Genomic DNA, 24046 nt, shown 5'->3' with positions numbered 1-24046 from the left:
CTCACAGCCCATCTAGCTCTATCAGGCCTTTTGTATCCCCAAACTTTCTCTCTCTCTCTCTCAATGGTCATGTTAGGATGCAGTGATGGCCATAAACCACATTTAAACAAATCAAGCACTTCCCACTTCGTTCCTCCCTTCCAGGTGCACGGAAACAAACCAAGAAGCATCTGATTCAGCAGCTGAACCAAAACCTGAACCAGTGCTCCTGGTTGCTTTATCTCAAATAAACTATAATCAAGAAACAAAGAACTACCCTTGGGTTCCTGGTGGTGGTTTGTTAATGAGAAACAAGCCAAAAGAGCTGGTTTGGACATGACGCTAAGCCAGCAGTTCTGCAAGTTGTTTCCCAGCTTTGAGAAGAGAGGACCACAACAGTGAGTGCTTGAACTGCATGCACAAACACACATCTATGAACATACTAATCCGCATATCTATACATGCAGGTCTTGCTATCTGAACACAATGGGTCCCCAGGAAATCATTCATTAGGCAAGCAACCACACAATGAGCTGATGATTTCCATTATTTCCTATGGGAACATTTCAAATCTGTGAATTGTCTGATCTCCCTCTCTCCCTGGTTTCTACCCCAAACTGCTGCAGCCAACTAGCAAAAGGCAATCTTTCCTGCTCCCTGATTTGTCCCAATCTCTTTCCCTTCCTCCGTTCGTCCCAGGTTTCTAATCAAAATGGCTGCCACTGACCAGCAAAACACAAATAAGCAAGGAAATAAGCAAACTCCAGCTATTTAGATAACTGAATGAGCTACTTGGGGCAGCAAGGTTTGGGTGTAATTTTTTGTGTTCAGATGACTGACATTTCAGATGGCAAGCCTTCCGATAGCAGGACCTATGTGCACTTTACGGCCAAGTGTTGCATCCAAACACGGTCAATATAAGTGAACTCTTATGTTAAAGGTGATTTAGGCCTTAAAGGCTACAAAAGTTACTATTCCACTTTATAAAGTGTGGAATTACATTTTTCAAATATATCCACTATGGAATACCTTATTCAATCATTTTTAGCATCATCTTCTAACACTGCAACAGCAGAACCCAATGCAAATAATCCTGTCTCAACCTATCACAATGAGACAATACCTTAGAAACATCATGTGGTAAAAACAAGCCAATAGATTGATCAAGAAAACACTCCAGGGAATATGTGGAGAGTAGATTTTGCTTCTTTACACATATCTAAATGACTCCCATTGCTCCTTAATTGACAAAGCCAATAAACAAAATGATAATCCCTATCAAAATGGCTGAGAAACTAATCCAAAGTATTTCAGGAAAGGGTACAAAACAGCAGTGAAAATGACTGATGAGTGTTCATATTTCCACTTCAAAAACAAGACAGGGATAATTTACATTAGCTGCCTATGTTTTCCATGCTAAGACTGTGCACAAAAGTGCAGACTGCTCAACATTCCTGGTTACATAGGAACTTAACTGCTTCTGTCTCCCAGACCTCGGGGCACATAGGAAGACCAACTCCATAGGCTTAGCCAGGGTCTGAAAAGTTAACACATTCCTGCAACCTTCAATCAGCTGAATGAGAATTATGAATAAAATTTGTGGGTGCAAGGAACCCACGGGACAGCAAAAAATTATTTGTCTACTGCAATTCAGTAGACAAAAATCTGAATATATTGGTAGCTAAAAGAATATACTTTCCCCATACGGTTGAACTCCTGAATATCTGTCATGGTGCTGCTTACCTCTCAAGTCTCATTTATCTATTTTTTGTACAAACTAAAGTGTGAAGGAAAACAGGAAAGAAAGAGCATCATTTATAAGCCCTAGTAACTCATGCATCTTTTAAGCCTGATTTCCTTTCCCAGTGGGATTTTCCTTGGGATATTTTAAATTAGAATCCAGGCAATCTATGAAAATACAAGAGGATGCCAACTTTTACTTTGATGAGGCAATGTACTAGATTCTCTGGTCAAGGAAGGGTGGGACACTGTTTCTACAGAATCACAATGTTCACACCAGACAGTTTAGTCAATTCTGACACAGAGCAAAAGGCTGAATGTAAGAAAGGAGTCAGGTGCACAGCTAAAATTACATTCACCAATAAAACTCACAAAGGTCACATTTTGCCATAACTCATTCTCTCTTTTGCAGCCGATTTTCCTGTCACAGGGGAAGGAATAGAAGGAGGAAAAATAAGATGTGTTTGTCTGGGAGCCCTGAGGGCTGCAGTGCTGGAGGTGTATGGCAGGTTGCTGAATTCTCATTTATCAGCCTTAAAAAAGATGGAGTGATAAATGCATAACCGGCCCTTTAATATTTTATGCAGGTGCTAAAGTGACTTAGCTGTCAACTTCCATACATCACCAGCGGCTGATAAACCAGCTTTCGTCACTCCAGACTGGGGCTTTTTACAATTTCATTCTCCACTTCCATTTTTTAAAAATATGCACAATATTGCTGAAACTGATTGTCCTGTAGCTGCTCCTGTTGTCTCCCAACTTTGGGCCACATTTCCTCCTCAAAGGCTAATTTAAGCAGGGTTTTACTCATAACTACTATTATTTTATGCTGTTTTCATAGCCATAGGAAAATAAATATTGGTGCTGGCAGAAGTGCAACTTCCCACCTACACTGAGAAGCAAGCACCTGGCCTGTTACATAGTTTAAAAAACATCCAATAGCAAGTGATGCAATGAATAGGAAAAAACATTTTTCCTCCTGACCATGTCAGCAAAGTCACTTCCCTTAAGCAATCTCTAACAGTTAAGAATTACAAAGGGAAATTTACAAAAGCAACTTTACTATCTTGATCTTAATAAAAAAATTCCTTCCAGTAGCACCTTAAAGACCAACTAAGTTAGTTCTTGGTATGAGCTTTCGTGTGGTGAAGGTGAAAAATGGCTTAGTCATGTATAATGAGATAAGAATCCAATGTCTCTGTTCAGACCAGGTCTCTCCATGGTTTTAAGCTGCTGAATTGCAACTCATTACCAAACTTAAAACCATGGAGAGACCTGGTCTGAACAAAGACATTGGATTCTTATCTCATTATACATGACTAAGCCATTTCTCACCTTCTCACGCCTTGCCTTTTCCTGTAAGACCTATTGCAGTCGTTAAGAGTCGTCAACAGGCTCATCTCAGCTATCTGCCAATCACCCATTCCCACCACCCTTCTGAGTAATACCCCTCCCCACCTTCTCACTATATAGAAGGATCTGGCAACTTCTGTTTCAGTGTATCTGAAGAAGTGTGCATGCACACGAAAGCTCATACCAAGAACTAACTTAGTTGGTCTTTAAGGTGCTACTGGAAGGAATTTTTTTATTTTGACTATGGCAGACCAACACGGCTACCTATCTGTATCTTGATCTTGTAAGGTATGATTGCTTTTTGTGAATGCATTTTCTGGCAGGAGACAAATAACATAAAATTTCTGTTAATGTTAATACCACAGATCATTACTATGATGAAAGCCAACTCTCTGGATGAATTTAGATCCATGTCATCAGCACCCACATGTTGTCATTGTGAAGATATTATGTCTGTCACGGGAATAACTTTTGGGGGTATACTTGCATGAATAAAAACTGCTGAGGGAAAGAGCCCTTAGCCTGGGCTACAGGTTGGAGGGCAATAGCCTCAATATTAGCAATCTGTTTTGTTCTTGGGATGATAGGGAGGGGATCTGGGCACTGTTCAGTCGGCAGCACATCTCAGCAATCCCCACAATGCCCCTCTTACCTCTGAATCCCCCTTCCAGGAGAGTAGTGGCACGTATCCTCTTCTGCCCGCACCATTCATATTCTTCAAAGCGATTACCATTTTCATTTTCAATGTCCACTGCATCATCCTCCATCATGCATGAGCCTTCCCTCTATTAAGTGAAAAGAATAAAGCACCAAGCATCATTTCAGTGTCCTGGGTTAAAAACTGTGCTAGTAGGTAGTATTCCTGTCAATGCATGCTGTATAGACAAAGCTGAATGGTGGACAAAGTGGCAAGCACATGTCGACACAGGGTACTGGCAAAAGCTAACTAAGCAGGAAAAAGAATGTCATCCACATTCATTGCTGCTTATTGAGTGCTCGCTTTATATTACTGGCTCCCCCAAGGTAGTATGGGATGAGGTGAGTATCCCATTTAACCATAGGGACAGAGGCTGTGACATTATTAAAGGTAAAGGTAAAGGTACCCCTGCCCATCAGAGCCAGTCGTGACCGACTCTAGGTTGCGCGCTCATCTCGCTCAAGAGATCGGGAGCCAGTGCTGTCCGAAGACACTTCTGGGTCACGTGGCCAGCATGACTAAGCTGCATCTGGCGAGCCAGCACCAGCGCAGCACACGGAAACGCTGTTTACCTTCCCGCTAGAAAGCAGTACCTATTTATCTACTTGCACTTAAGGGTGCTTTCGAACTGCTAGGTAGGCAGGAGCTGGGACTGAACGACGGGAGCTCACCCTGCCGCGGGGATTTGAACCGCCGACCTTTCGATCGGCAGGTCCTAGGCTCTGTGGTTTAACCCACAGCGCCACCCGCTTCCCAACATTATTGCCCAAGGCCAAATACTGACTTCATGGCCAAATTTGAATTCAAGACTTCCCAATTCAGTTTCTGATCAAAACTATACTTCCTTGCAATTAAAGGAATGAAGTTCTTTCACACATATAAGCTTTGCTACTGTGTGGAAAGTATGACTCAAATTTAGAAACTATTTGAACTAGGCAAAACTAGAAAGTTAGATAAGGCAGAAAAGTGGAGCTGGAGCTGCAACTTTTCTAGGAGCAAAAGGGTAACACTCTACATCAAGTTTCAGGATCACTGTTGCTATTGGATAACTCTTTAGGACAGCCTGAAGTGTATGAAGGTGCTGCTACAAAAATACTTTTATTTCTTCATATAGCACTGGCAGGACTACACAAATACACCAAACAATAGGAGAGAACCTCAAGGAATGCTCCATTTCAAGGGCAATGCTTAATCATCTTATCGCCATTTTACTCCAACCTTGAAAATATGGTTCAAATCACCATTAGGCAACTCCAATTAGGCCAGCAATGTATGTTAACTGTAAAATAGAAGTCCACAGTCAGCTGTATCAGAGGCTGCTATAAAAGCCACCATGACCAGAATGATAGGTTGATGGAGGTTAGACTGACTAGTGTCATCTATCCTGCAGGAAGACCAGAACCTAAGTGAAATCAGCTCAGAACATTAATACTGTGCAGTTGTACTACCAGAGTCCCCCAACTTCAACCCCACACTAAAAAAATAAATACTTCCTTCAAAAATCAGAGAACAGAAGAAGAAACCTGCTGGATTAGACCAAAGGCATATCTAATCCAGCATCCTGTTCTCACAGTGGCCAACCAGATTCCTACAGGAAGCAGGACAAGAACACACTTGTGTGCAACTGGTATTCAGGGACATACTGCCTCTGATACCAGAGGTAGTACAAAGCCATCATGACTAGTAGCCACTGAAAGCCTTATCCTGATGATTTTTTCTAATCCTCTCTTAAAGCCATCCAAGTTGGTGGCTATCATTAGATCCTGTGGCAGAGAATTCCTCAGATTAACTATGTGCTGCATCATATTCAGTTTCATAGGATGACTGAGGGTTCTAGTTATTAGAAGAGAGAGAAAAGCTTCTGTCTATTAGAAACTTTCTGATAACCATCTTCTCTCCAATCTATGTCCATCTCTGAGCTTTGCTGGATTTTGGTTAAACCACAGTTGTCTGATATAGCCAAAGTCCAGCAATAAGCCAGGCGGTCTCCTAGTTAACAGTCAAAAATAGAGCCTGCTATCCCTTCTCATTTGAAAGCTTAGGAAAACTGTCTTTAGAGTAATGAGATTGCCAAATCCAGACAGATTAAAACTTCAAGATAGAACTCAAGTACAGATCTACATCACCATGTGGACTTCAATCTGCAAATTTGGTTTCTACCCAGATCACAGGAGTAGCAGAGGGTAGGAAGAAATGAGAGAGAGGCAGTAGGGTTCCCTCAGTGCTTCTACCTTTGCAAGGCATTGTTCGACATGCCTACTCCTCTCCTCCTCGGATCCTGAGAGAGGTTGGCTGCAGAGGGGACATACCTGTCCTTCGTCTTGCTTCCTCCGTTTCATTTTTCCAATCCGAGCTATGCGAGGAAAGCAGAGAGAAAAGAAAAACACAATGGGTTATATATTTGCCTGGTGACTGAGGAACCAAAGGGAAGAACATACTAGTTTCTGTTGTCAGCCAGGAAGCCTAGAGCCCCTGTGAGGCTTCATCTCATGCCTTTCAGAAAGAACACTGGCAATGGGGAGACCAACCTGGCCCCATTCATTGGCCAATAAAGGACCTGCTGCTCTAATGCTCACTCCCTTCTCCCTTCTTTTTTCCTTTTGTATTATGCCTATTAAGACTGTGAATCTGTGAGCTTAATTTAAGATATATGGGAAACTTAAAAACTGCAGGTGCTTTGTAGGTATTAAATAATATGAATAACTGAGAGCTACAAAGAGTGAGTGTGATATAGATGCAAGGTTTCAAGGCACACATTTGCTCTTTCCTCCACCGAGCCTCAGTGGTTTCCTCCCCACCACACTCCACCTGCTTCATCTTGAGGAGCTGTGCCCAAGTTTCATCTTGTGCAGTTACAGAACCTTTAATGAATTTAACCAAATGCCCCCCTAGTGAACAAAAACAGCCACCATCCTCACGGCACAGGAGAAATTAAGTCAAACACAAACCAAGTGCCTTGCCCTCAAAAGGGCATATCTGATTCCATTATCTTTATAATACTGTTCCTCCCCTGGGAAAGCCTAAGAACCACTATTTTAATGTTCAGCATCTCCTGCAAATACAAAACCCACACTGTTGGGATGAAGATACTAGTTGGGTCCTATTCGCCTCCTGAATCCACCCTAGGATAAGTCATCAATTTTATTTTTGCCTCCGTTGTTCCTAATCAGACTTATTCAATAGTTGTGTTTTACAATATCCTGACTAGAGAACAGTTTTCAAACTGCTATAAAAGATGCCACAAAACACTTCTGCTTCTGCTGCAGACTAACATGACTACCTGAAGCTTGCTCTAAGAAAAGACACCAATCAGTATAAATGGGAAGCCCCAAGAGCCTAGTAATCGGCACAGCTGTGAAGATGTCCGAAAGAATGGTTTCTGTCAAAATGATTTCTATAATTATGAAAGAGAGCTTCTGCTTAAAAGGTAAGCAGGCTTTGAAATATGGAGAAAAGACCCAAACATACACAGGCAGTTTCCAGTAAATATTTAGAAATCACAGCAGGACTATACTGGACTTAACTGCACTCAAAAGATTTCACTTAGAACAGCACCATGTCCCTCTATCCCTATTTGTACTCTTTGCTCAATCCTACAATTTCAGATTCTATCCCTAATCTCCTACATCTCATCCCCAAATGACAACAAGCAGAAGCAATGCAGAATATATACAAGTAATTCCAATCATGGAGCTTGAAGTTTGCTTTTGGGGGAGAAAATTCTATTGTAGGCTCAAGAGACATGCCCCTCTGGTGAACTTTTTCCTTTACCAACTGCTGATTAATTTGAACCCTCATTAAATGTGGGCAAAACATCTGAAAAACTTGCATTAAAACAACATTGATCATTAAGAGAGATGGCTTTAAGCAAATATTATCAGATATTTCAATCACAGACAGGGGAAATGAACAACTTAATAAGGAAGGTCAGAATTTTGACAGAGACCAAAATAAGAGCCCAAGGATATTCTGTGTAGTAACAAGAGATGACATGACAGAGAAGTCACTTAATGCAGTAACAATTATTGACATTATGAGCCTGCCAGTTTGCTGCAGAAATTATAATGTATTGCAACTGCACTGCGAGAACGAGATGCTGCACACACCAAGTGGGAGGAAAGGGCCCAAAAACTAAATTAAGGGAGGCACTGGAAAGTAAGACAAATGCCATAAGCAGGGTAGGCTTTTAGTCATAATCCAAGGAGGCAATACAGGAACCCAGCAAAAGCTTTTAACCAGACCAATGTTGACTCAATAAAGGTATTAATTTTTTTTCTGTTTGGGGCCTTTTTCTCTGGAGTTAACATATAAGCAAATTCAAACACTTTGGGCTGGCAATACAGACTGGCTATACAGGCTAGTTAATCAGCAGAGGAGGATCAGACATCCACCTGCAATCCATTTGCCTGAGCCATCCCCACTATCCTCACTCCAACTACTCTAGAGCTCCTCTCCCCCACTTGAAGAACACAGGGCAGAGAGGTGCAGCTACCATTATCCTAGGCTGTTTATACAGTGTAGTGCTAATGGGCACCTGCCCACTTTCTCCCTCCTATACTTAGAACTAAAACACTCTCTCAAGAAACAAAAAAGCCAACTCCATCATACCTGAAGTGGAGCTAAGAGGACTCAAAAGTTTCTGTCCCCCTTCTCCAGCAGGGAAAGGAAGACAAAAGAGGGCAAGTCTAAACAGCTAGCGCACTGTGTTTAGAATCACAAAGCTCCTTTCTGGCATGTGGGAATGAGTACAGGAATGAGAAGAGTTGATGCAGCCTTCTGAAGAGAGATAGTCGATTCTGGATGGGGCAAACCTAACTATTTCTCTCACACTTCTGGGAAACGAGGAAGAGGAAACAGTTTCAGGCACTGTCTCCTGACTGTAGCTCCATTTTCGGCAGGTCTCTCGTTAGAGAGGTTGCTTTCTTGGACTTTTCTTTCCCATTTTCTCCAAGGTGGAAGCAAGAGCCCTCCCACAAGAAGCTGCACACAGGGCTCTCTCACTTTGGCAAGTGAAGGTAATCCTAATTCACCCAAGGAATGTGATTTGCAAATCTGTCCTAAATCTGTATGTCTTACCCACCTGACTTGCATTTGTGGGTCTTAACTACCAAATCCAGAGCCAATAACGACTCCCCTCCGATGTCATACTCGCTCAGATCCTCAATATGTATGAGGCATGGTTTGAACCACCTGGATTTCAAAAATATTTCTCATTGCCCTCAAGGAGCAGCTGGGGCAACATTCCCAGTTGACTCCCAGTGGCACGATTTGTAAAACATTTTACTGCAAACCCTATGGACATAATGTAACTTATTCCATAAGTCTGGTGTGAGAATAACTGAAACAGAACTTGAAAACCACTTCATAAAAACTCAGGGTCCATGAATAATCATTTCTATAAACTTAAAAGTCCACTTAATGAAAAACTAAACTTGAATTTTAAGCGCCCTTGCAAAATTTTTAGACCTGTCATTATACTGATCCTTAATATTTTTGAACCGGTTATACGTCAGCAGATTTTTCTGCCATCATTGCTTGTGTGCTATCATGACACACACACAGTACTAATGCAAAGGATTTTTGTGCCTCAGCTGGCAAACTTTTCTACAGCATCCAGCAAATAAGAGCATTAGGGGCTTTAATCAACACAGTCCACCTTAGAGACCCATGAGACACTGGGCAAAGAAAAATTGTTTTGCTCACAAAATAAGAGCAGCATGAACAGAAGTGTAAATGGAGTGAAGAAGAGCTAACAAAAAGTTTCTGTTCCAACACCTTTTGCAGTAGCTTGATACTGGCAGAGGTGGATCTGGAGTGTGAGAGAGAAAAAACTGGGGCTGTTTGAAAGCCACTGAACAGAATTTTCAATTGCTACTATAGAGCTCAACTATCACTTCTAATCAACGTAGGAGGGATGGAGGAGCCCCAGAGGAAGGGGGGCAACTGCTGAGCTGTCCCGAAGGAGAACAGCTCAAAAGAACACACAAGTGAGACCACAGTATTGTTAATTAGTGCTGATAGATGCAATCATTTCTAATTAGCTCGCTAATCCTTCTCCCCTGTATTCCTGTCGCAGGAGCAAAGAGGGGGGCTGGGTTGATTTTTCCTTACCCTTAAGTCACAGGGCTTTTTTTTAAAAAAAAATCTGAATATAAAACAGCATGAAAAAAAGACTTTCACTTAAATGTCCCTCATTGCGGAACTCTTCTAAAAAAATGTGTGTTTTTCCAGTTCCCACCCAGGATGCAAGGAAGCCACTTATATTACAATCATGATGCCAGTGCACCAGCGTGTCCATAATGTCAAGCAATCTATCTTGCCAAATTTCCCTCTTCATTATGGCCATGGCTCACCCTTGGCCTTTGAGTTGCAGTAGAAAGTTACTTCAGCTGCACTATTATGCCTGGACCCTAAAATACAGGGGGAGACCTGCCCTTCCACATTGAGCACTCATCTGTGACAGCCTCTATTTTGTTGATCCAATTTATTTATTTATAAAATGTATACCACCCTATACCTGTAGATCTCAGGGCGGTTCACAACATAAAAGACACAAAATATATAATAAAAACACAAACAACTCAATAATCCCCACTTCCAACACACACTTTTAAAGAGCATCAGATGTCAATCAGCCAAAGGCCTGGTTAAAGAACATTTTCACCTGGCTCCTAAAAGTGTATAATGAAGGTGCCAGCCTGAGGCAAGCATTCCACAAATGGGGAGCCACTGCAGAAAAGGCTCCTTCTCGTGTTGCCACCCTTCAGACCTCTTGGGGAGGAGGCACACGAAGAAGGGCCTCAGAAAATGATCTCAGGGTCCAAGTAAGTTCATATGGAGAGAGGTGGTCCTTGAGGTATTGCAGATAGAAGAACTAATGCTTAGTCTCGATCTTTTATGTTACTGACATGTTCTGTGTTACTGACATGTTTATCAGGCTCTTGTTTTCTTGCTCTATTAAGGGAGTTTATCATGTGTTATGCTCCTGATTGAGCTACCCGAAGCCCCGGCGCGTCTGCTCAGCGCGCCGGGACTTCGGGATAAGAGGCAGCGCTGCGCAAGCCGGGGGAGCCCTCCCACGGCTTGCGCAGAGCTACCCAAAGCCCCGGCGTGACTGCTCCGTGCGCCGGGACTTCGGGATAAGAGGCAGCGCTGCGCAAGCCGGGGGAGCCCTCCCGCGGCTTGCCCAGCGCTGCCTCTTATCCCGAAGCCCTGGCGCGATGAGCAGTCGCTTTGGGTAGCTTCCGGATAAGAGGCAGCGCTGCGCAAGCCGGGGAAGCCCTCCTGCGGCTTGCGCAGAGCTACCCAAAGTCCCAGCGCGACTGCTCAGCGCGCCGGGACTTCGGGATAAGAGGCAGCGCTGCGCAAGCCGGGGGAGCCCTCCCGCTGCTCGCGCAGAGCTACCCAAAGCCCCGGCGCGACTGCTCCGTGCGCCGGGACTTCGGGATAAGAGGCAGCACTGCGCAAGCCGGGGGAGCCCTCCCGCGGCTTACGAAGAGCTACCCGAAGCCCTGGCGCGTCTGCTGAGCGTGCCGAGGCAAGAGGCAGCGCTGCGCAAGCCGGGGGAGCCCTCCCGTGGCTTGCGCAGAGCTACCCGAAGCCCCTCTCGCACAGACCCCCCTCGCTCTCCAGGCTTCAGTGAAAGCCTGCATTCGCCCCATAGGACGCACACACATTTCCCCTTCATTTTTGGAGGGGAAAAAGTGCGTCCTATAGGGCGAAAAATACGGTAATTCAAAGTGCTGGTTGTTACATATAAAACTCTAAACGGCTTGAAACCAAGCTACATGAAGGACTGCCTCATGTGAAGCTGCCCATCCTTAAAGATCTGCTGTTGCACCCCTTGATATGTGTAATTTAAACCCCCATCTTTGCATACAACTACTCTAAGTGGAAAGCAATATCAAGGTCAAAGGTTTTTCAAAGACATATCTTTCCAACACCTCTAATTCTGCTAATAAAGAGGCGGTGCACCTTTTGCAGCTATCACTATTTGCTAAATTATTTGAGGCACAGGAAAATGAAGAGAGTCAGCTATTGTGATCTGCGTAGATTTGCATCCCACTTTTTTAAAAAAAACCCACCAAAAAAACTAGCACTCTTCTAACATGGCTTCTCATAAAGGACCTTCTACGGCCTTTGACCAAGTCATGGAATAGAGAGTAGAAACAAACAAAAGAAACATAAAAGTAAGTTTTATCTTATGCAATATCCAGTACAGGCAAAGCCTCCTATTCACCTGATTTTCTAGATCCATTTCAAATGATGGTTAGGTCCAGTTTTGGCACAGAAACTGCTATGGTCACACTGAATGATCTCTGTCAGGAGAAAAGCAGGGGAAATGTGTTCCTGTTAATTCTCCTTGATCTCTCAGCTTCTTTCGATACCATCACACAGAGTATCCTTTTAGAGCAGCTGTCCGAGATAGGGGTGGGTGGCACCAATTTGCGGTGATTCTGGTCCTACTTGGATTGTTGTTTCCAAAGGGTGATGTTTGGGAAGTGCTCTTTAGCAATGTCCTCACACAATGTCCTTTTAACCCCTCAGGGTGGGGTTCCTCAGGGTTCAATTTTATTCCCTATGCTTTTTAACATCTGCATGAAACTGCTGACTGGGGTTATCCAGAGTTTTGAAGTACGTTATCAGCAATCTGATGTTTTGTTGTTTTCTGCTGCTCCAGAGAAGCGGACACGGAGCAATGGATCCAAACTACAAGAAAGAAGATTCCACCTAAACATTAGGAAGAACTTCCTGACAGTAAGAGCTGTTCGACAGTGGAATTTGCTGCCAAGGAGTGTGGTGGAGTCTCCTTCTTTGGAGGTCTTTAAGCAGAGGCTTGACAACCATATGTCAGGAGTGCTCTGATGGTGTTTCCTGCTTGGCAGGGGGTTGGACTCGATGGCCCTTGTGGTCTCTTCCAACTCTATGATTCTATGATGATGACTTACAGCTCTGCTGCTCCTTTATATCTGCAGGTGTGGCAGTGGATGTGCTGGACTGTTGTCTTGCCTCGGTAATGGACTGGGTGAGAGCCAATAAAGTGAACCTCAGTCCAGATAAGGCAGAGGAATTGTTAGTGGGTAGTTCCTTAGACTAGATGAATGGGAGGCTGCCTGCTCTTGATGGGGTTATACTCCCTCTCAAGGAGCGGATACATAGCTTGGTGGTGCTTCTGGATCCTTTGCTGTCCCTTGAGGCTCAGGTGACTTCAGTGGCACAGAGTGCCTTCCATCAGCTTTAGACCATCAGCTGAAACCATAATAACAGTCCTCCTGAATCAGGCCAAAAGCCCATCTAATCCAATACTCTGTTTTATAGCGTCTCCATGGGAATGAGTTTGCAACAGCACTCTCCAAGGTACAGACATTAGCCAATTCACATAAAGTATAGAGAGAGGAACAGCAAGCTAATCTACTCACTTCCTCCACTCAGCAGAGATCAGTTGATTTCTATTCTCTTTACAATAACCTGTGTGTTGCTGGAAGTGTTACTGATTTTCCAAAAAAATGAGTTAGTTGAAGGGGAGGATCTGCAAAGAGAATTTTACCACACCTGGATCTTCAAAGACATCTTGACCAAGTCCTTGTAAAAGACTACAAAGAGAGAGAGACTTTGGAAACAGTGGTGTGGCAAAATACAGTCTCAATGACAGATTTCTATCCCAAGAGTTCAGTGGAACCCCAAAGTAAAAAGATAAATGAACTGCCTATGTCTACAGAAAGTGCCAATCTAGACTAAAAATAACCTGAAGGAAGGATGAACAAAAATACAAGAGTTGATTAAGTTGTTTAGCAAGTGTAAAGCAATCTCCAACTGAAGGATTCTGAACTACTCATATATTGCTAATCCTAGGCAGATAATCATTCTTGTTACTTAAGCTTATGGCTGGGCTAGTTCTGCTTGACTAATAACAGTATTCCAAAGAATGAAACTGTAATGGTGTTCATGTACATAGAAAAGGTGGGGGGACGGGACTGAAAGAGGAATGTGAATCTTGTATGTTATGTGACTTAACAAATCAAAGCACTGTAGAACTTAAGACCCAAGCTCCAGTCTTTTCCTTGCTGCTTTTAGACTCCCAACTATCCTATAACTTTAGCTGTTCTTCAAATACCTTAAGATATACAACTAACACAACACAGCAGTTAGTAAAGATTATGAGGAAGAAGAGCAAGTGATGTGTTTATGCTGGGACACCAAACACTCACAATGATCTAACACAGAGACAATGAAATGGTTTAGATGCAATATTAAACCACACTTTAGCATTGTGAGAACGAACAACAGGTTGCCCAGGACTCATGCCCCTATCTCTACCACAGCCATGCAAAAGAGTTTGGAAACTTTCAATGCTGGTTTTAGATGCATTGTAGATTGCTGTATCCTCTGAACTAGGTCAAACTATAGTTAGTGGAAACAAGACAACTTCATATCATACGTCTGTGATGATAATTTATTTAAGCCAACCACAGTTAAAACTAATGACGGCTTATGGTTTACACAACATGTTAAACTGGTGATGATCTTCCTGTTATAGCCAAGTCAGAGGGGAGGGTTGGGTATACTGGCCCAAGGTTTACTGAGGTTTGTTCTTATAATGCAAGACCATGGTTTAGCACAGCCTTCTCCAATCTGATGCTCACCAGATTCTTTGAATGCCAACTCCCATTAACCCCAGCCAGCGTACTCAGTGGTTGGGGAAGATGGGAAATGAAGCTGAAAGCATTTGGAGGCAACCAGTTGGGGAATGCTGGTTTAGCATTATGTCCAAATACAGCCAACATACAATATATTTGGCAAAACCTATGTCTGCTTTCAAAAATGATCATGTTCTTTTGAAAAATATTAGCATTTCTGCTATAATCATTTCCAGTAATAGCTGCAAGTGCCCTAAGGAAATATTTGCAAGATGATCAATAGAATACTGCAATTGTATTCATTAATCATATCCCAGAATTATTCAGTAGCAGAAATATATTGTAGTTCTGTATGTGAAAGTCAGATCACGTGTATTCACTACATAGTGCACAGTCCTCATTAATTCAAGAGCTCTCTCCTTTTATCCAACATAGTATGTTACAGCTCTGAATCTTGCTGGCATTGAAGAATTCAAGGAAAATCTCCTCTTGCACTGTCAGGAAAATTTAAAGTTGCTCTTAATTTTTCAGGGATGAATTTTCATAATCTTTACTCTTGACCAAATTAAAGATGATAAAAGTACACATTTTTCTGTTCACTGGCAGTGGAAGTAGAATCAATTAAAATAAAGGGTCACTATATAAAATATTTGAAAAATTATTCCTGCTTAGTGACAATACACTGTGTTTTACGTACTATTGGATAGAAATTACAAAATACATCTTGAATCAATTACTTCTCTGAAGGCAGGTCTATCCTAAGACCAAAAATTATGGAATCTGCTATTACATACACAGTAGTAATAGTTAGGTTCAGCTCCAAGTTGCAAATTACTGAGGTATCAGGTCCATATAACCAGGTGAGATATTAAAGGCCTTTATCCTGCACATTGTTTCAAAACAGCATTGGAGGAGGGTGTTGAAAGAAAGGTGGAATTAAAAAAAAAGTTGTAATAAATGAAACAAACAGGAATTATAGTTGTATGTATTTTTTAGCTGTAAGCAGGTATTGTTGACAGCTGGAGATTATAGCAGGTAAGCAAGTGAAAACAATGCCATTGGGAAAAAAGACTAATCTCATTACACCCATAAGAAAATCATTATTTCTAAAACGGCAAGCAGTAAAATAATTCTTCTATTTGGCATTGATATTTTCTCCTTTGCAATATCAACCAGGCCATTTAACAAGAAGTGGTGGTACCCCAATTGTGGCATGCCCTCCTCAGAGAGGCCTGCTTGCCACCTCTTTATGGCCATTTCAATGCCAAGTAAAATACTTTTTAAAAAAAATTATCCCAAGTATTTTCAGATCTGTGATTATTTAAAGTTTTGAACTGTAATCTACTGCTTCCACATAGTGTTTTTAATAATGCTGAGTAAATGATTCTCTCTCTTACCTTTGCTGACAATATTTTCCTGCAATTGTTGTTTTACCACATTATATTTTATGTTTGCAAGCTGCCTGAAAAGCAATGTCATTGGGAGGCCTACATAAATGTAACCCAGGGGCAGCAACTTAAGACAGGGTTCAGAGAGGAACAAAATGTGTTAGGAATACAAATGATTGATTTGAAGCTTTAACCCTTTGGGGCATATTTAGTTCAGGAATCTTGTAAAGAAAGGAAGCATTATACTTGTTAGGCCCAGATAATGAAAGTCTTCATCTTGGAACAAGGGGGGAAATGGTACAGAATTTCTGCTGCACTCACCATTCAGCCGGGTCTGTCTGTTTGCCCTCACTCGCAAGAAGGTCTGTTAAGAGAAGATCAGGAGCAAAAAAGCATTAGGAACTTGCTGGTGAGAAAACCACGAGTTTTCTGAGAAGCAGTCTTAGGGAGTGTATGGGGGAATTAAATTAGAAAAATCCACCACAGCACTCTCATCTACCTGACAAACTTCCCTTTTGGGTGTTGCCTATATTTACCAATTCAAACCAATACCACAATTTAATCTTCCCCAGATAACTTCTTCAAACACAAATGCACCCACATTTCCTCTGACTTGGCTGTTGTCCAAATATAGATATCCACAGCACCCCAAATGTAGGCGCCCCGTTCATCCCAACTGCTTGCAAGGTTCCATACCACTTCCCCACTCTCTAATTCCTCAGCCTACAAGACTACTATACAGGGAAAAGCAGCCTGCAGTATGCTGTCTAGCTTTGGCTTAGCTATAAATTAATCTCCCTACAAATGAACAAGTATATCTGTATTGCCCTTATTTCCTAGATACCAAAGATAAACAACCTCCTCCTGGCCTTTCCCCTCCAGGGACCCGGTGTCATCCTTAGATAAACAAAGCCGTTCTGCACGGCCCCGAAGAGGGGAGGAGGGTATGCCTCGTCCTTAAATGAAAAAAAATGCACCCTCCAAGTTTATGGATATGGATATAAGCAGACCCCTCCCACCTCAGGGATGATGACCCAACCCCCGTTCGAATGTAAACAAGCCCCATCTCCTGCCCTAGCGGCTCCGGCCCCAGAGACGCTCCGGCCTCTCAGACGCGCCCCGCTCGCACCTCTTCTCGACCACCGGGTTCCCTTCTCTCGCTCTGCATGGCCGGGGATGAGGGCGGATGCAGGCAACGGCCCCGGCACCTGCAATCAGCTCCCCATAACAGCGGCCGCCGCCATGTTAGCTCCGATCATGTGACCAGGAGCCGCCGCGGCCTGCGCGGGGTGAGAGTTCAGGGGGAGGAAGCTGTTCTCATGGCAACGGGGCGGCAAAGAGCGGTCCGGGACTCGGGACTTTTTCTTTTGCTACCACGCTTCCTTCTTCGCGCCGCAAATACCACCCAGCTTGATGCGATCTCCCTCAGCCCCTCCTCTAACACCACCAGGAGCCGGATGCCCGAGACGCAACTGCTCACTCCCCATATCCCCACGCTGGGCTATAAACGTCCCCGGCACAAAGCAGCACTTCCTCTCCCGTCGCTCGGCGTCTCCCCCAAAATCTGCCCCCTTAGCGGACGTCTGTGTTTTGAAGAGAAGCACGGAAGGTACATTCTTTTACGCAAGCAAATCCTCCGGCAAGTCGGCGGAGGAAACAGGGACACTGCTAAATGCGTGCAACACCCCTGTCGTCACATCAAGGCTGCCTCCCTGTGTCTTAAGTGTTCATACGTGTACATACATTCCTGTACAACAAGCAGAAATTTAACTTGCAGAGACTTTGAGAAATGAGCAGAAAAATGGCAAGCTAGCCGCTCAAGCTAACAAAATTTGGAAAGGTAACTCTGCAATTAGCAGGGACAGAAGTACCCCGATATTGTCTCCCTTGTAAACAGAAAGTTCAAGCTTATACCCAGTGCTTCTGGGGGTTGCAGGGGTTCGCATATCCCTAAACATTTTGTGAATCTAAGTTTGGCCTCATTGAGGGGCAGTATTTCAATATGAGTAGGAAAATGAGAGTACCCCTAAACATTTTTTTAGAAGAAAAAAAAAGCACAGGCTTATTTCTATCACAAAAAGTGCAGGAACCCACACCAACTTTCTGTAGAAGACAAGCTGCCTTTTTGGGTGCCCTGCACCAATAAAGTAACTTCCCAGGTATAAGCAGCTCTGTAACTTTGAACCTTAAGAACCCTCAGCAGTAATAGTTATGAGGCTAAACAGAGGAAAATCAACAACCCAGCAGTGCACACTTGCACACAAGCTGCAACTGTATAAAGGTACCCCTCTTGACAAATTGAAGTTGTCTCCATTCTGAGAGGCACCACTTTTCTAAGAAATGCTATAGGTATCACTGTACGTTGCAAGAATCACATCCAGTAAATTGTTCTTGGCATGTGTGGAAAGTCTGGCGTTTTATTAAGCTATGTGAAATACTTAGTATTTTATCTGTTGTGTGCATGTATAATAAAAAGGGCTAACAAAAAGTGGTGTGTGCAGGTCTTGTAGACTCCTAGAAACATAAGCATTCCTCCCTTTTCCTGTCAAAAGGCAGTGATGAGCTGAAGTTCTCTATAGGGATGAAATGAAGATAAAACCTTACCAAATACAACATGTTATTGGACAAAGCAGTCATTATTTTATTCTTTTATGACTCTAAAGTCACAGTCAGTGATTGCAAGAATGATAAATCAATAAAATGGCCTTTATCCTGCCAACCAGGGTCCACATCCTGCAAACACTTAAGGGAAGTGATTCACTTTGATCCTATTAGCAATCCTGCTGAAGCCATCAAAGACTATCCAAGTGTTTAAAGGCAAACATGTGTGACAGTGTTGCAATCCTGAGGCCTAAATTGCTTTAAAAAAACCCAACCTTTAAAAACTGTAAGCCTCTTGAAATGCTTTTTTCCTAAGCTTTTGAATTATTTCAATATACCGGGCTTTTCCATGTTTCTTTTCAGTAAATACATAATTTAAGGGATGAAATTTGGGACAGGTCTGCACCCTTCTGATCTCTCTGCTATTTTATACTTTTTAACTCATTTTGATCTCTCTTGCACAGCTCCCCTACAAGGTAGGGACACTAGCTGTACAGTCTTAAATGAGAGATTACTAATTATTTATTGTAGTCTGTTCCCAATTATTCATTATAATTCACTGGGGTCAATTGCAGAGAAGATATCTTAGGTCAATATGCACAGAAGTAGACAGCATGATTTTGAAGGGGGGGAAAGAAAAATCAAGTATTTTGGGCAATCTCAACTGTCTGCTGTCTATTTATATTCCTAATTAGCACCTCTGTATGCTAAGTCTGCACTGATTTTAAGAAACAGCAAATGCCTTGCATCTGTCACAAACTGATATATGAATGAAATGCTTTATATTTCACAGATGTTAAGACATTAGTTTGTAAGCTAAAACAAGTAGTAAAATACATATTATTGAGATTTTGAGGAGAGAGGAGGAGGGCAATTGTTTCAAGTGAAGTCTCGGCTGGCAGCTTCGTTCTAGTACACTGAGCCTCTTCTTTAGAAGCTTTATCCACATTATCTGATGCACTTGAGTTGCCAATGGACTATCCCTCAGTGACTAGTGTAAGAATGCAGCACATCACAATATACTAGGCTTTATATTTCTGGGTGCAAAATACTGTAACATATCTTGGAGTTTAGGGAGTACCATAGGGAATTCCTTCACTCTACTGTTTAAGCACATCTTCAAAGGATGTGTGTATTATGAATCTTTGGAAGACAAGATCAGCCATATAAAGACCAGCCAGCAACCAGCAAAGGCATTGTGTGTACTTGTGCAAAGCAAAAACAAATCTCTGTAATAAACTGGATAATGTAAGCATATTTTAATGGCCTGATTAGTACTGTACATGCTGGCAATATCTATGGAAGGTGGAGGGAACATGGGCCGGCACATTTACAGAAGGAGCTATAGCCTACTGATTCTGCCAAAGGCAGAATGTACCTGGGCTGAATGAGATTGGCTCCTCCTCTCAGTTTGACTGCCTAGAGAGAGGGTGAAATCCTATTTTTAATGGATTTTTCTTCAGGCAAATTGCACTTTTACCAAGCAGCTCCACTCTACTTACTATCCAAACCCTGGTCTGGAATATTGGAACCTGACTCTGTCTAGTGCTTAGCATCCTCATTTCACATTTATTACAAGGAGAGATAGGAATGCTCCAATATTTTCTAGGACCTGACCTAAATTGATTCTCTGTGTTAGAATGCTAACATACTCTTTAACTGGAACAGTTCTTTCTTTTTGTCAAGAAACAGTCATGTCATTAATCCTATTCTTATGCAGAAAGCTGGGAAGAAAGGACACAGTATAAAAATTCCATTTTCAAAAAGCAATACTGTTCTCCTTGTGTTACTCAAGAGATGTCAGATTAATGCAGCCAGAGCAACTTCAAACCTCTCATTTACCTACCTACCTACATTTCTGCTTCCTTTCACCTCTTTTCCTTAACCATCCTGCCGTTGCTATTTCACTCAACATGATCACTCAAAAAAACCAACAACTTCCTGTCAGTTTCACTTGCTCTCTCTGAAAACAATTCAAGGCTTCTGGGCCTGAGCTGCAAATGCAGAGGGGACAGTTTCAATTGCAACATAATCTGTTCTTTTTCTTTATACCATAATTCCACAACAATATTTGTAGTAGCCTTTCTGTAACTCTAGTTTAAATCAAATGCATGTGGGACAACACTGTTAACTTACCGTATTTTTCGCTCTATAACACGCAGATTTTTTCTCCTAAAAAGGAAGGGGAAATGTCTGTGCGTGTTATGGAGCGAATATGTGGTCTCTGGAGCCGAAAAATAAGGCAAAAATCAAACCGCGCTTCAGGGAGAAGGGAGCTCCGTGAGACAGGAAGCTGCTGCTTTCCTTCATTCTGCCTCAGGGTCTTACTGCCCACCCTGCTCTCTTTCGTTGCTGTGTTTGCTCAAACGGAACAAAGAGCAGGGAAAGCCCCTCCCCTCCAGGCAAGTAGAGAGGAAAAGCAGAGCGTCCGAACAAAGAGCAGGGAAAGCCCCTCCCCTCCAGGCAAGTAGAGAGGAAAAGCAGAGCGTCCGAACAAAGAGCAGGGAAAGCCCCTCCCCTCCAGGCAAGTAGAGAGGGAAAGCAGAGCGTCCGTCCTTCTATCCTGTCCCTGCTCCGGAGGGAACAATGTTTGTGAAGGGAAGAGAGATTACAGGTTCGGCTTAAAATTCTGATTTGACTTCCTGCTTTTTGTTTTTGGAGACAGACAGCATTCAAATATGCTTTCTTCCATTTAAAAGGATGAAATCCTTAAACAGTGGCTGGCTTGTGTGGGTGGGTGGGGGAAAACTTTTGCCTTCCTTTCCTCACGTTATAGCCCTCTCCTGCATTCTTAGCCTTCTGTGTTTTTCCTTCCCTCCCCACTTAAAATGTGGTTACAAAGCATGGATCCACATGGATCCTCAGGATCTTTGCATTGGGTCAGCCAAAATTCACCATCAGAGCACATAGCATGTCCATGGCTACAGCCTGCCCCCCCAAAATCACACACCCATTGTTGCCTGGGGCTGCAATGGTGCAAAAACGTGGTTACAAAGCATGGATCCACATGGATCCTCAGGATCTTTGCATTGGGTCAGCCAAAATTCACCATCAGAGCACATAGCATGTCCATGGCTACAGCCTGTCCCCCCAAAAAAAATCACGCACCCACTGTTGCCTGGGGCTGCAATGGTGCAAAAACATGGTTACAAAGCATGGATCCACAGGGATTCTCAGGATTTTTGCATTGGGTCACCCCAAATTCACCATCAGATCACATGTCTGTGGCCACAGCATGAAGCACAAAAATGATACGTCCACTGTTTCATTCAGAATATTTTTTCCCTTGTTTTCCTCCTCTAAAAACGATGTGCGTGTTATGGTCAGGTGCGTGTTATAGAGCGAAAAATACGGTAAAACATTTCTCCCCTTTTCTATAAGAACACAGAAAAATGCAGTATAGGTGCCAAACAGCCAAGTAGGAGAGAGCTAGCAACTAATTTTGGCTGCCAAATTATAACTTGGACTAGATCCTAGTTTTCTGATCAACCTTTCAGCTCTCATAATAATGCTTCACTTCCTAATTCTGTTCCTACTGAATTTTCCCTTGCTTTACCATATTACCGTATTTTTTGCACCATAACACTCACTTTTTTCCTCCTAGAAAGTAAGGGGAAATGTCTGTGCGTGTTATGGAGGGAATGCCTACGGGTGGCATGCCTACGGATTTTCCTCCTCTACAAACTATGTGCGTGTTATGGTCAGGTGCGTGTTATAGAGCGAAAAATACGGTACATTTGTATCCAGCTAGATCTAAATACATATTTCAGGAACTGTTGACCATTAATTACCCCATGTGGCAAGCAAAATCACTACAACTTTTTGGACAGGTACCTTCCAGAATGACTATTCAAGCCTGGGCAGGAAGGAAAACAAGAGGGCTTCTTGTCTCAGTAGAACTTTGCTTGTTCTACTAAGATCCATTCCAGACTGTTACTATTTTGCGGGAAAGATTCAAATGCATACCAGCTAATTTAGGTTTGCACAATAAAAGTAGATTAAAGCATTCTGGTGCTCTTGCACAACAACCCCACTTTAGAAAAAGGACTTTTGGTGGTGCGAAAAGTGATGAGGCAATACACTAGAAAGTGTTGGAAATGATTGACAGGAAGCCATATATCAATGCAAACAAACCAGGATGAAACAAAATTTTAAAAAATCCTTCCAGTAGCACCTTAGAGTAAAACAAGGATGAATGTTCAATAAACAGGTCATGTGGAGATACCCCAGTTCGGCCTTCTGGTTTACCCTCTGATCCTGATTTTACTATGGTCCTGACTCCTACTGGCTGTGCGTTGGTTTTTTTGTCCTCTGATCCTTATTACTCTATGTTCCTGAGTCCTGTCTTCTGATTTCACCTCTGGTACTAATTGCTATTAAGTCTTTATTCTCTGACCCTGCCTCCTCACTTCCCTTGGGTCCATGTTCCCAACTCCAGACCACAATTATCCACATAAAATATATGTTCTCTACATATCTCTGGTAGCAGGGATGTGGAAATATTTGCTTTATCACAGAGAGCTCCCCCATGTAATTGCAGGTGCATTAGGTTAAGTTTTCATGTGACTATAGGCTAAATGGTGAACTGTTTCTGTCCTTGCTAAGCCACCAACAGAGCTTATCAGTGCAAACTTTGTGAAATTTCCTTCAGAACAACCTCATAAGCAAAAGTTTGCTTCCCAATCTCTCACTAATATATACAGTATATTTCCTAGCAGATCATAAATGCCATAAAGAACTTGCAATGCAAAATTACCAGCACTGCGGTTTTAAAGAAATATATAATCAGGGCACACATCCAGCACGTGAAAAGCTCAGCTTGCAGCTCTTGGAATCAGGGAGAGAATTTTATTTTATTTTATTTGCATAAAGCCCATTGGATTAGCTCCCAGAGGAGATTTATCTCTGATGCCTGTGTATTTCCCTAGTCATATTCTAGTTATACACTGGAGTTGCTTTGTACTACTCTGGCCTGCAAATTCTAGGGCAGTAAAAAATACAAAAAAGGATCATCCTCCAGTCTTCTACCCTATAAAAGCAAACTATAATTCCCATTTGCCTCTCCATCAAGAATTTATGAGTCTCCATGAAGTGCCTGTTGTGAAAAGTAAAGCCATCAAATGCAAACTGGGATCACTTACTGCATACAGAAGAATACTATTAGCAATGTTTATCTGTATTTGACAATATTCAGAACAGTGTTGATTCATTTTTGAGAGCATGAACTAGCAGAAAGTACAGAGTGTGAGCACTTCATATCTCTGGCATAGTCTGAACTATATAAACTATGACTATGGCCGGAGCTACTAACAATTAAGAAAAGACATATAATGCTAGATATATTAGTCATACAATAGACACAAACGTTCACCCCAGCCTCAGACCACTACTGATTCATTAGCACAGTTATGCACTGGCTGGATTCCAATTAGTAGTACAGCCCATATACCCATGGAGATGATGGGCAGCACCCCATAATGTGTGCGTGCGCATATTTCAGACTCTAATAGGAACTGTAGTTGTACAGTGACCTTCTATTGGCTTTGGACACAGTACACACCTTAATAAACTATACAAAACTTACTGACCAATAAAATTGACAAGGCTACAACACTTTTTACACCTGCAAATTCCATTTACATGATTTTCAG

General features: G+C 42.5%; 1 protein-coding gene across 14 annotated transcripts in view; it reads right to left on the bottom strand.

The window, feature by feature from the left end:
- RNF220 (ring finger protein 220) overlaps window positions 1-24046 on the bottom strand; it is a 326551-nt gene that overhangs the window by 68379 nt on the left and 234126 nt on the right. For 9 of the 14 annotated variants that reach the window (XM_083509604.1, XM_083509608.1, XM_083509596.1 and 6 more), the window contains 3 exons: window positions 16116-16158; window positions 6001-6122; window positions 3725-3857 (listed from right to left, as the gene is read on the bottom strand). In XM_083509604.1, coding sequence (XP_083365730.1) covers window positions 3725-3857; window positions 6001-6122; window positions 16116-16158 — 298 coding nt within the window. Of the gene's footprint in view, window positions 1-3724; window positions 3858-6000; window positions 6123-16115; window positions 16159-16923; window positions 17090-24046 lie in introns of those variants that run through there. The other 5 variants (XM_083509606.1, XM_083509607.1, XM_083509602.1 and 2 more) reach the window with 2 other exon arrangements.

This window comes from Podarcis liolepis (assembly GCF_965112155.1).
Source record: "Podarcis liolepis genome assembly, chromosome: 6".
NCBI lineage: Eukaryota > Metazoa > Chordata > Lepidosauria > Squamata > Lacertidae > Podarcis > Podarcis liolepis.
Note: the sequence above shows the minus strand (reverse complement) of the source record. Positions and strands in the feature narration are given on the sequence as shown.